This window comes from Electrophorus electricus, chromosome 19, assembly GCF_041902795.1.
Source record: "Electrophorus electricus isolate QZ-2024a chromosome 19, ASM4190279v1, whole genome shotgun sequence".
Lineage (NCBI taxonomy): Eukaryota > Metazoa > Chordata > Actinopteri > Gymnotiformes > Gymnotidae > Electrophorus > Electrophorus electricus.
The window spans coordinates 16,267,832-16,279,745 of record NC_137515.1 but is presented as its reverse complement, the minus strand read 5'-3'; the positions used below and the strand labels follow the sequence as shown (position 1 = coordinate 16,279,745).

General features: G+C 40.5%; 1 protein-coding gene across 4 annotated transcripts in view; it reads right to left on the bottom strand.

The window, feature by feature from the left end:
* Positions 1-205: 205 nt before the first annotated feature.
* The window catches only part of grm5a (glutamate receptor, metabotropic 5a), a 33,451-nt gene continuing 21,742 nt past the window's right edge, over positions 206-11,914 (bottom strand). For 3 of the 4 annotated variants that reach the window (XM_081701888.1, XM_027016965.3, XM_081701889.1), the window contains exons 8-9: positions 9,833-10,772; positions 206-6,196 (exon numbers count right to left, since the gene is read on the bottom strand). In XM_081701888.1, coding sequence (XP_081558014.1) covers positions 5,320-6,196; positions 9,833-10,772 — 1,817 coding nt within the window. In that variant the 3' untranslated portion in view covers positions 206-5,319. The remainder of the gene's footprint in view (positions 6,197-9,832; positions 10,773-11,914) is intronic. The other variant, XR_014118578.1, reaches the window with a different exon arrangement.

Sequence of the window (11,914 nt, the reverse complement as noted above, 5' to 3'; positions counted from 1 at the left end):
CTGTTGTCAGTAAAGCCAGCTGGAACCGTGTGTGCGTGGGTGTACCGTTTCACAGTGACAGGAAAACAAGTCATTTTTCCCCATACATTTTTCGATGGTCCCCATGTTTCTTAGACATTTTTGAACCCAACGCAACTTTCGCTAAAAACTGCAAAGTAAGCAAGAAGGTTTAATTGGTTTAGGTTACGAAGTCAGTATGATTAGGTTAAGCCACTACTATGCGATTGTGGCTGTACTGTGAGGATCAAGAAATGAAAAAGGAAACTGGACGAGTGGGCATCTCAGTTACCATTTATCTTCCTAATATGATGCTCCGCAATCGTATTTAAGCCAGTTATAAATTACACTGAGCACATACTTCCATTTTTCACACGATAGTCCTATAACTGCAACGGAATAAAAAAGTCACAATAAATGACTCCTTAAATTACTGGAAATGGCATTACAAACTACATTCATCTCACAGTCACAAAGCCTAACAAACTAATGATCATTATTATATTACAATCATGTTACTAAATGAACACAAATATTGAGTAGAAAAATACATAACACTTACAGCCGCTATCTACATTCTCTGGAAAAAAAGAGCAAAAGATGCAAAAGACTTTTAGAAAATGTACAAAAGTTGTGACAAGAAGGGTTAGCACTTACAGATTCAGTTATTGGTACTGTTCTGCATGCAGATGTAAATTCTCATTACAGTACATCCATTCAATAACAAAGGTTGCGCATTATTGGTTAGACTACAGGTTGTAGATAAGCACAGTGCACTCCATTGGTAAAAAACTCTGAGCACTAATCGAAATCTGATACAAAAGGTCTCCTGTTAAAGGATAATCTGGTTTGGTCCAAATCATTTTTACAAAATTAACCATATGTCATTTTTTTATGGTTCACACAAGAGGTAATCAGACTGAACAACACTCAAAAATGCATAATTCTGAAAAGAAGAATGATTTTATAGATTCGGTGCCTAAAGGACTATGAGATGCTAAGCATGTGCAAATGAAGTGAAAGCTTGTGCATTACTTCATTGGGTCCTACATTCAAAAGTATTGCTTCCTTAATACCGAATATCATAAAATCAGCCTAACTGCTTTAGGACATTCTTATTTTTTAGCCTATACAGGGCCAGATTCATAAAACCCTATGATAAGCATGCTACAACATGCTAAACACCTTGCTGCACATTTTATTTCTATTCACCAGTGTCAAGAATACGTCAAATGATATGACCCTAGCTTGAATGTTTTTTTCTTCCAGAAGAGCCCTAGAGTTAGTTGCTGATATAGTTATCAGTGGTTATTAATTAATTTAAGGGGGACATAGGCTATTATGAAAAATTCACTTTTTCAGTGCTTGTGCAGATATATATCTTGAGTGCCAACCCACAAACTGTGAAATAAGACAACCCAGTCAGTTTGTTTGTTTTTTTGCGTGGGCTGCCTACATCAGTAAACATGGGCTCTAACAAGACCTTCAGATTTGGTTCCCCTTTCTATATCACGACAGCAGTTATTAACATTATACTGCCCCAATCTGAATATCTCCATAACTTGAGAACTATTTAATCTTTGCCAAGGTGTGCCATTTTTCTTTCTAGTATGTGCTGAAGAAAGAAAAAGACAGAGCACCTTTAGGCCACAGCCATGCCATGGGGGGAAATAACTGTATTTTCCACTGATTTACATTGCGAACTTATTTTTATTAGTTTAGAGATTAAAATCCCTGATGTAAGGTTTTACATGATTCCAAGATGCAAAACAAATATAAATATCCAAAAAATCATAGCTATCTTAAGTCTATCAACAGACAGAAGGGCTAAAATTACCTATGTTATATTCAAAATAGCCTACTACATACTGTATACTGCACTCAATATATAATGTATATTGAATACTGATCTCCACAGTAGTATGCAGTATAGTATAGAGTATGTAACAAACACAAACCATACTATGAGGTCACATGAATGTATGAAGGTTCTGCCCACTCGAGAAAGATTGCATGATGCGATACAGTACACCACAAAGATAGCTCTGGTTATGTACTGGAATATGAACGTCATCAAAATACATCATCCAGTGTACTTTGCGTATTAGAAGAAATTATTTTTGTTCACAATTGGTATGCAAGTAATATGTAGCAGGCTATTTCGAACCCAGCTGTGGTTGCAGTGCTCTTTCTCAGCAAACAGTGTTTCTCCCAAGATTCACACGGAAGAGGGGTTGGGTGAGCAGGGGCTTATTGGCATTTAAAGGAGCAGGCACTTACACTGCTAGTTCTGAACAAAGCTGTTTCGACAGGAAGAGAAGGGTGTTTGATTCTTGTGATGTTTTAACCAAAGCATATCATAGACATTTCAATAAGATGCCAGGGAACCGTTGACTTGGGTAAAGGGGGTATAATAGGTCCCTTTAAGAATGAGCAGTGATCAGAAAAGATATAAACAAATATAACTGGTCAACAAACAATGCTACTTCATTTTGTACAGATGATCTGAAAAGTTTATTAGGTGGGCCATTTTTTAAAAACTATCTAGAACCTGACTATGCAGAAGGCTTTTCTTTTACTGCATATCACAGATAAGCTTGCCCACAACGTGGTTTACTACGTCAGTGTTAATCATCCAATAAGGACAAAGTGTTAAGTTGATTATGATGATTATTTAAACCATGATTAAAACATCCCACTAATGTAATGTACCTTGTTAACACAAATGTTCTATTGAAGATTTTATATGCAATGCTACTTTTCTATGGAGATAATAAATTGAAAATTTGCAAAATTCATGATTATAGAACCTAAGGTTAGCTGAATGAAGAATATATTAATATAAAGGAAGCAATGCACAAAATATGTATATTCATAAGACAGTAATATGTAAGACACTGTTACATGGAATGATTGTGTTTGTAGAATGTGAGAATATAGTTATTCTGTGTCTCAACTGTCCATCATCCTTCCCTGAAAACACAACAGGTGAGGTGGAAAACGCTGAAGTGTAATCACTACTGAAGCCCCTCACAGAGCCTGCACTGCTGAACTCTCATAGTTCACACAACCACAGCTTACATGTCACAACTGTGAATTCACCTTGTGCACTGAAATCTACATATTGTAATTTGAGTCTTGTTTACCCTTATGTATTTATTCCTCATTGCACTACATATGCTACATACAGTAAATTGTGTTGTTATGTTCTTGCCTTGTGTATTTATTCCATGTCATAATATTCCATAAATATTCCATGTATTTATTTATGTCAGCGGTGAAGTCCAGAGCAGTTTTCATCATACCAAATCAAATTCCTGTACATGACAAGCACTGGTGAATAAAAGTAGTTCTAATTAATATGTAGCAAGACTTGATCTACGGTTGATAAAGGTCTTAAGGTCTTAAGTTGTGATCTTTTGATAAATTGTAAATATCAACATATATATGTCTATATTAAATTTAAATATATATATATATATATATATATATATATATATATATATATATATATATATATAAATAAATTTAAAATCCTACTTTGTGGGAGGATACCTGTGGAGCTCCTGACTAGCCCTGGATGTTTACACATCCTAGAAATGACCTGTTTGTGCTGAGTTCATGACTTCAGTGCGTCTTCTAAATCATGGCAGAGCAGTAAAATTGTACCAATCTGTATCTTTTTATAGTTTCTTCCTCTCTAACACCCAAATTTGCATTTCTTGTTGCAAAAGTTCGTGGAATTCTGAGATTCTACTCAAACAAGTCAGCTTCGTATACAAGACTCCTATTGTAGTTGCACAGACCAAAATGTACCTTTTAAATACATTAGTCAGTTAACTAAATCGGTTCAGGTGCAGAATTCTGTTAATAACTTGCATATGTGACCAAATATTGTTAGAGGAAAAATAATCCAATCCACATCAGCGATTTACCGGTACGTTTATCGTCGGACATGTTCAAGGTTTTTTTTTTTCTATATGCAAATGAGGACAAAATGCGGTAGAACCGCATATCACGCAAACGGTAAAATATACCGGCAAGCCGCATTTAGAACATTTAGAAATGTATTACCGTAAATCTGGTTTTATGAATTTGGCCCATAATGTCTTACTTCTCTCTCTACCGAGGTGAAACGTGTTCACAAATTCTACCATCTTCATATGTAGTCTTGAACAAAACACTATGAAATCTGAGCAAAGATTTTCAAATATGACAGCAGTTGAAATAAACGGGGGTATCTCAGTTTACAAAATCTCAATGTATATGTTATATTTAGTCAAATTTAGTCTAATTTTACCAAGACACGTTCTTTGTCAAAATAGCAAAGGGGCAATTAAATGTTTAAAATTGGGAAACATGAATAGTTTCTAACTAGCTTTTAGCTCCTGTGATTTACATTAAAATGTGAGAATCTCTTTATTTATTTGTTCAGTAAGTGCATTTCAATTTATAGTTTAAATAAGAAACTAATATTTTATAGGGTTTGTAATAAAACATTGTCACTATCAAAATAACAAAATAAAAGTCAAATAAACACTTCTAAAACAACAGATTAATTCCCAGTGAGAGGAATGTTAGTCCGCTATTATGTTATCCTAAAACTTCCTACTTATGTGTATTTGCCATTGTGGTGTGTAGACAGCTGTGCAAGTGTGTAGCTTTACACACAAATAACAAATATAACAATGCCCTATTACATCACATCAACTGTGGTCATATCTTACAGAGCTAATTTTTTTGGAATGTGATCACTGGCTGATCGTCAAGCACACAGAGGTCCACAGAGCGCTCCCAGTTGCCTCTTACCACTATTATTGTCCATGTGCTTCATGCAGAGGTGTCCATCAGCTAAAAGCCCATGAGCTTTGTCACTTTGCTCTGGGACAATTCATTCAAGAACTCATGAACATTTTGAATCCTTTCACTAAGTAAATCTTGCAAAAGCTTGTATAATCTCTCCTCAGCGTTGAATTGAACGAGGACAGAAAGCACCACATGCTCAGTCTTATGAGTGCTTTGTTCTGAGGAGGCTGCACTCACTTCTATTCGCAGTTCAAACCTAAAGCAGTTCTTTGGCCACTTAAACAGCCTTTAACCAGTTTCATGCAGTGCTCTCTCTTTCATCCCTGAACCATCTCTTAGTATGGTCTTGATTGCGATGCACACAATGATGTACCAATCCAACTTGTAAAGTATAACAGTGCAAAGTGGGAAGAAATTTCAGACTAGTGTTTGAAATGCCCTCATACCTTCCCTTTAAGGGTAGAGCCGAAGCCAGTTTGGTTGAATGGGACTCAATTGCCTGGAAATCAAGGCTGTTTATAGCGAAGAGGAGCTTTGGCTGTAGTTACGAAGCATCAGCCGGTCATACTTTGGAGAGTGGGACTCACACAGGGCCAGCTCCGAGCCTGGAGAAGTGGGGGAGTTGCTGGCTGAGCCCACCGAAGAATCCCTGAATGGGGACGGGGGCGTTAGGACAGCCAGCTCCTCCAGTTCGGCAGTCCTGACCACAGACAAGGAGTCATAGGTGCTGCCAGAGAGGCTAGCCGGGGATGCCCTGCTGCTCCCGCCTGTGACCACACCCCCCGTGATGCCCACCGCCGAGCGAGGGGTGGCGTTAGCTGTAGCCACCACCTCTGCATAGGTGGTCACCGTCGTTGAGGGTCGTGCACTCTCACGTTGGAGCAGCGCCCGGGGTCCAGTGGCATGTGTGGATGTGGCCGGGGGTGGAGCCGAGCCAGCCGGCAGCATCATACTGTTTAGCTCGCTGATGTTGGCCGTGAAGCGGTTCACCACGCTGCTGATCTGGTCCATGATGGAGGTCTGCGGAGGGGTGCCACACACAGAGTGCTCCGTCAGGTATGAAGGGAGCGCTACCACCGGTGGTGGCGGACGCTCCCTCACGACCTCCTCTCCCTCACAGCAGTGCTGCACAGAGCCCCGCTGGCAAACGGTGGGCAGGGGTGAGGGCGTGCGTGGGCGGTATGTCACAGGGTAGCGCTGGCCACTCTGAGGCCTTTCATAGGTGACCTTCACCCCCGAGTTTGGAGGCACATCGCAGCCCTTGGAGAAGGGCTTGATGATGGCCGTTTGGTTAGTCTCCTCTTTCTTCTTAATGTGAATGGAGATACGCTTCCACAGGTTAGGCCGGTAGCCTCGCTCGTTTTGTGCCCAGGTGACCGTTTTGCCATTAGAGCTGTGGGGAGAAATCATAATGCATCATCTTATACGAGTCCATGGAGTCAGTCGCTATCATCTGAGTCATTCTAACCTTAAGCCCTTTTGTCACAGCATAAGATGCTAATTATGCTGTTCCTTGCACATTACACAAGTAACTCCAGGCCACTGACAATACTTTACAAAAACATCTCTACATCCAAAATAGAACAGAGAGCTAGATCACAAATGAATCATGGCAATTCACTGACTTATTTATTGTAAAAAAAAAAAACTCTTTAGAATAGAAAAGTTACTCAAGTCAGTACTGCAAACATCATTATCACAATTTCTGACTGCTCTCCTTTAAAAAAAAACAACAACGTCAGGAGCATCAGATAATCTCTGATTCAGTCCATGACGGAATCATTCTCAGGGTAATTGTGTTTGTATTTTTTGGGGGGTCCATCTGAAGGGTTTTTGGTTTTTCTTTACTTTCTTTTTTGTATTCTGTGTTCATTTTCCTTCTCAAACCTCTGGCAGGGAATAATGAAAGTTAAACAGAATTTCTGTGATATTCATTTAATTATCTGTTTATTTAAGGGCTAGCTCTGTGGGTGGCTGAAATAATTAATAAATGCATGTCAGGATTAAGATGAACAATTGGTATTTTTAACATCCGCATACAATATAAACTCACCTCCCACATCAGAAACATGTATTTATTAAACACTTTGTAGTTTTATTGTTAGAGACTAAAGCCCATCTGTTGCCAAATGGAGAAAAACATCCCAAAGGAAAAATATCTGTGTTAGGAGTACTCCATCACACAAAATCATCTCTGATCAGCAGTGGTCCTGTGGTCAGAAACTGAACAGTGATGAATGAGGTAGGGGATGACTAGCAAACTGCATGTCAAGAGAGTTCCTACAGTCTGGAACTGTATACTTATAAGATGCCTCTGTAAGACTGGTGTACTTAAAAAGTGGATAGAGAGGTTGGGAGTGAGACAGGTGTTTCCAAGTAAGTTCTGAATGGTAGACTTGTCACGTTATGGCTCCATCCCCTCCTCAAACGTCTTGGTGTATGTGTGCGTGTGTGTGTTCGTCCGTGTTGCTACGCCCTCATCTCGTCCACCTGTTTGGTATTATGTGTGATCGTCTTTAGTGTATATATATCTCCTGTGTCGTAGTGTGTTTGTTGGCGTGCACAGTGTACGTGCAATAATAGGTGTGTTGTCTGTGTATAAAAATAAAGCGTATGTTTAATTGTGCCCCTTCTCCGCATCCTGAGTTCCTCGTCGCGTCACTTCACTGTAATATCTTTTAATTTCTTTTAATAATCTTATATTAAATGATAATATCTTCAATTTAGGATCAAGTCATATTAGCATAAAAATACTGGCCTTAATGTTTAATCTAGTTTAGTCTCTAGATCCTAGAAATGCTTATTATCAACATATTGGGCAAGTGTTGGATGGTTCCTCATATTCAAGCACTTAAACAACCCGGGTAGTCTGTACATAATTGGACAATGACATGAAACAGCAATGATGAGGTTAAAGTGCCAGATGTCGGCTTGGAAGCAGAAGTATATCAGAATGTCCCCACTCTGCCTTTCCTCTCTTCAGTGCCTACCCCAGCCTAGTCTGTGTCTGTAGCAACTGATTTTTGTTTTGGTTCTTGACTCTGCCCTGCCCCTCACCTGTGGCTCATTTCATACCCTGCCTCTGTTTAATGCTTCTTAGCTGTTACTTGCATCCATGTTCATTTGCATGTTCTCCTGCATGTCCCCAGTCTATGTTTTGGTCTGCGTGTTTGTTTTCCTGTGCATGCTTTAGTGTCTTGTTTTTGTTTGTGTGTCTCATTGTGGTCCTGTTCATTTTCAGCTTGGTTTCTCCTTTGCCTGTATGCACTGTGAATATGGACCCCAGTAAAGGACACTCACACATGCACCTGCTTACCCTGCTTGTGTTGCCAGCTTCCTCATAAAAATTATTACTTGAATGAAAAGGCATTTTGGGATCACGTCCTTTATCCATGTAGTCCACCTTTGTAATAATACCGAAAATAATTGGACAATTCTTTGTTCGGTATTTTTAAATCAGGATGGTTTTCAACAACATTAGTATTTTAAACACAACAGAGCTAAAAGATATTTTTAGTGTTGATTGTATTCAGGGATTTACATCAGGCGTCTGCTGCTATGATGCAATCATTTCGTGCTGAAAAATCAGAAAAGCTAATGTGATAAAGTCAAAACTGTGATTTAGCCAAACTTTAAGGGCAGTTGCATCAAGTACAGAAAGGTTTTGTTTTGTGAACCCTTTGGAATGATCATATATGTGCATAAAGGGCATCTGTTATTGATTTTATCATAATTTAAGTCATAACAACAATGAATATTACTGTGCCTTGTGGTCTTAGTGACAGAAATTCTACTGCAGAATGTTGGGGTGTCAGTCTGTGATCTAAGAGTCAAAAGAGCTTGGGTCATGCAGCCAGTTAATGACCCAAACACAGATGTAAGTCAGCAAAAGAAACACTCAAACAGAAGGAAGTCCTGATTTTAGAATTTTAGTCAGCATTTTAGCCTCAGATGAAGTTATATATGAAGGAAACAATTCTAGTTCCAAGAATGATTCATTGTTTGGCCTTGACTGTTTATTCCATTTAGATTAGATCAAATGTAGGGACCATTCCTGAATAAATGCAGTTAATTTTAAAGTGTTCACAGTTTCTTTCTTGCAACTGTATGTCAAAATACGGTATATTATTAAGAAGCAAGAATGCACTATTGAACTAATAGCATGCAGTGTGGCAGATCATAGAAGACTATAGCAATGGATGACATGAGAAAACCTTAAAGAAAATCTGTTGAACAGTTCGGTAGCACTAAGGAGGATATTAATGTTCAATCCTTCTATGAAAGCAAAAATAAATCAGCACTGCTTCAGCTCGTTTTTGAAGGCAGAAAGGCCAGTTTGGAACAAGGTCTGACAGAAATATGAAAGACCCTTTAACCTATACTCCAGTGATGGAATGAGGACATTATTGGGGAAAAGCAACATCATACTGCCTCCTCTGTGAAACATGGGTCAATCGGGGTCACCTATCTTTTGTATGATGAGACTGCTGAGAGCAGTAGGGTGAATTCCGAAGTGTTCAAATGGAAGCCGTGTCTGATAACTCATCTGACCTGAACCTCCTCACTCATTTCCACCACCTTACTTAGCTGACCTGAACCCTTACTGAAGACAAGGCTGTTGGCTGACAGCTCTTGGTTAGAAATGAAACTGGAGACTTTACAGGCCTGACATATCACTAGGGAAGATGTCAGTATCTAGTGATGTCTTTAAGTTGTAGTCATAAGCTGAATAGGGTTTGCTGCCAAGTGCTTAACATAATTTTATGTAGGATTATGTTACTTTAACCACTTGCATAAGACCCCCTGAAATGGAGCACTACTGTGTACAAACTGGACTGTGATTCCAAGTTGACACTATACAGGTCATTCCCTTGAATTAAGGCTAATATTTTGTACTTTGACTTGATTGTAAATTTTTCATGTTCAGTCAAAATGAATAAAACTGTGAAACTGTCAAATTGCACACTGCACTCTAACCACAGGTCACATGGGCAACAGGTGAGGAGAAAATTTTAGCACAACAACCGACCTGACGTTGTCGGCCCCGGAGCCGCGGCGTCTCCACAGGTTGGCCAGGCTGCTGGAGCGGCTGGCAGCCGAAGCGGACTTGCCGTCGCCCACGTGCATCCTTACCACGGTGGAGGTGGTGAATGCGCTGCGGACGTTGCGCTCTGGCTTGGCCAGCATGATGTAGACCTTGGGCGCAAACATGCAGCCCAGTGCCACTGTGGCACTGAGGCTCACCGAGAAGCACATGGTGATGATCTTGTAGTTGGAGCCGAAGTAGATGGGCACGAAGGCTAGCCAGATGATGCAGGTGGTGTACATGGTGAAGGCAATGTACTTGGCCTCATTGAAGTTGGCCGGCACGTTGCGCGTCTTGAAGGCGTAGAAGGTGCAGCTGAGGATGAGTAGGCCGTTGTAGCCCAGCGGTGCCACCACCCCCAGCGTGGTGGTGTTGCAGATGAGGTGCACCTCACGGATGGACGGGTAGTCATAGATCACCTGCGGTGGCTCCATGATGAAAAGTGCTACAATGATGCCCAGCTGGAGGAGGATGAGGATGAAGGCAATGACCAGCTGAGCGCAGGCGCTCATGAAGCGCGGCTTCTTGGTACAGATCTTTTTCTTGCTGCCAGCCAGGATGCGGGCGATGCGGTTGGTCTTGGTGACCAGTGCGGAGTAGCTCATGGCAGGGGAGAGCCCAATGCCCAGCCTCTGTAGGTAGCAATACACCAGATGGGGCTTGGCAATGAGACAGAATGTGCAGAGGTAGCCTATGCAGATTCCTGCCAGGATGATGAAGCAAAGTTCTCTACTGGAGGACTTCACCACAGGTGTATCATGGAATCTGATGAAGACCAGTGTCACAAAGATGGTGGTCAGGAGGCCAAGGCAAGCGAAGGCCACCGCGGCAATGGGCTCTGGGTCTCCCCACTGCAGATACTGCACTGGGATGGGCTCACACCCTGAGGAGCAGGAAAGCTCAGTCAAACACACACATTAGGCCAGTGGCACTTTATTTTCAAATGGCTTCACATAGTTTTACCTCTCATTGTACAGTTATACTATTAATGGGTCAGCCACATGAACCAACACCATCAGTCAGAAATGTAAAAAAGAAAATGATTAGGATGCAATAATCTGTGGCTATGAACTGCACATAAGACATTTATCCACACATATCAGAATTCATGTCTAAATTGCAATGGAATGCTAAGTACCCAGTGCTTTATCAATAGAGGAGTAAAGGATAAAACTTCTAGGCTCCATGCATTATGCACTGCAGGCTTGCATAAACTAGTGATGGTATATTTAGCACACTGATTTGCATCAACAGACCACAAATGAAAGGGGATGGCAGAGATTCCTATTGTGGCTTTGCTTCAGTGGACCCGCGAATCTGAGGAGGCTTTGGGCGTCTGGACGAGTGCCCAGCCTGTTCTATGCAGGACAAGAGGAGGAGATCTCAGTTTAGTGCAGGCCACTGGGACCACCTACCGAGAATCAAATAGAGCCCTGCCCTTATGGTGCAGCAAGAAAAATAACAACACAGCAGAAGCAGGAATCTTAAATGCCAGTTGCAAAAAAAAAACCAATAATAAAGCTTTGATTTAAAAAATGAAATGTTCTGAAATACAGAGCATAAAATTACAGTGCAGAAATTAAGAACAGGTCTATCTTATGATAATGGTTTTCCTATTTACTGTAAGATATTTATCTTCATGTCTTTGTGTGTGTAATTACAGAGACAGAGGCCTTGCACTGCTGTTTAATTTGTGCAATAACTTTTCCTTTTAAAAACAAAATCTTGTTCTAAATGTACTAAAAGGAAAATGAAACACCTAGGAATTACCATTGCTGCTCTGTAAAACACCACGCTTGTTCTCTCCTTAATCCTCTTTAATGACTTTGGACTGGTTTTGTGAACCTGGTGAGCCCTGCACAAATGTCACTCAAGGTGTAAAAAACCTGATGTAAACCGCTGAATAAAATTAGGGATTTTTGCTGTGATAAGCTGGTAACACTGCCTAACACCCTGGAATGCATTCCCTAATCCAGCCTAAACAATTTTCTCCTGGCTCGAACACGCAGTGCATGTCTGTGCCCG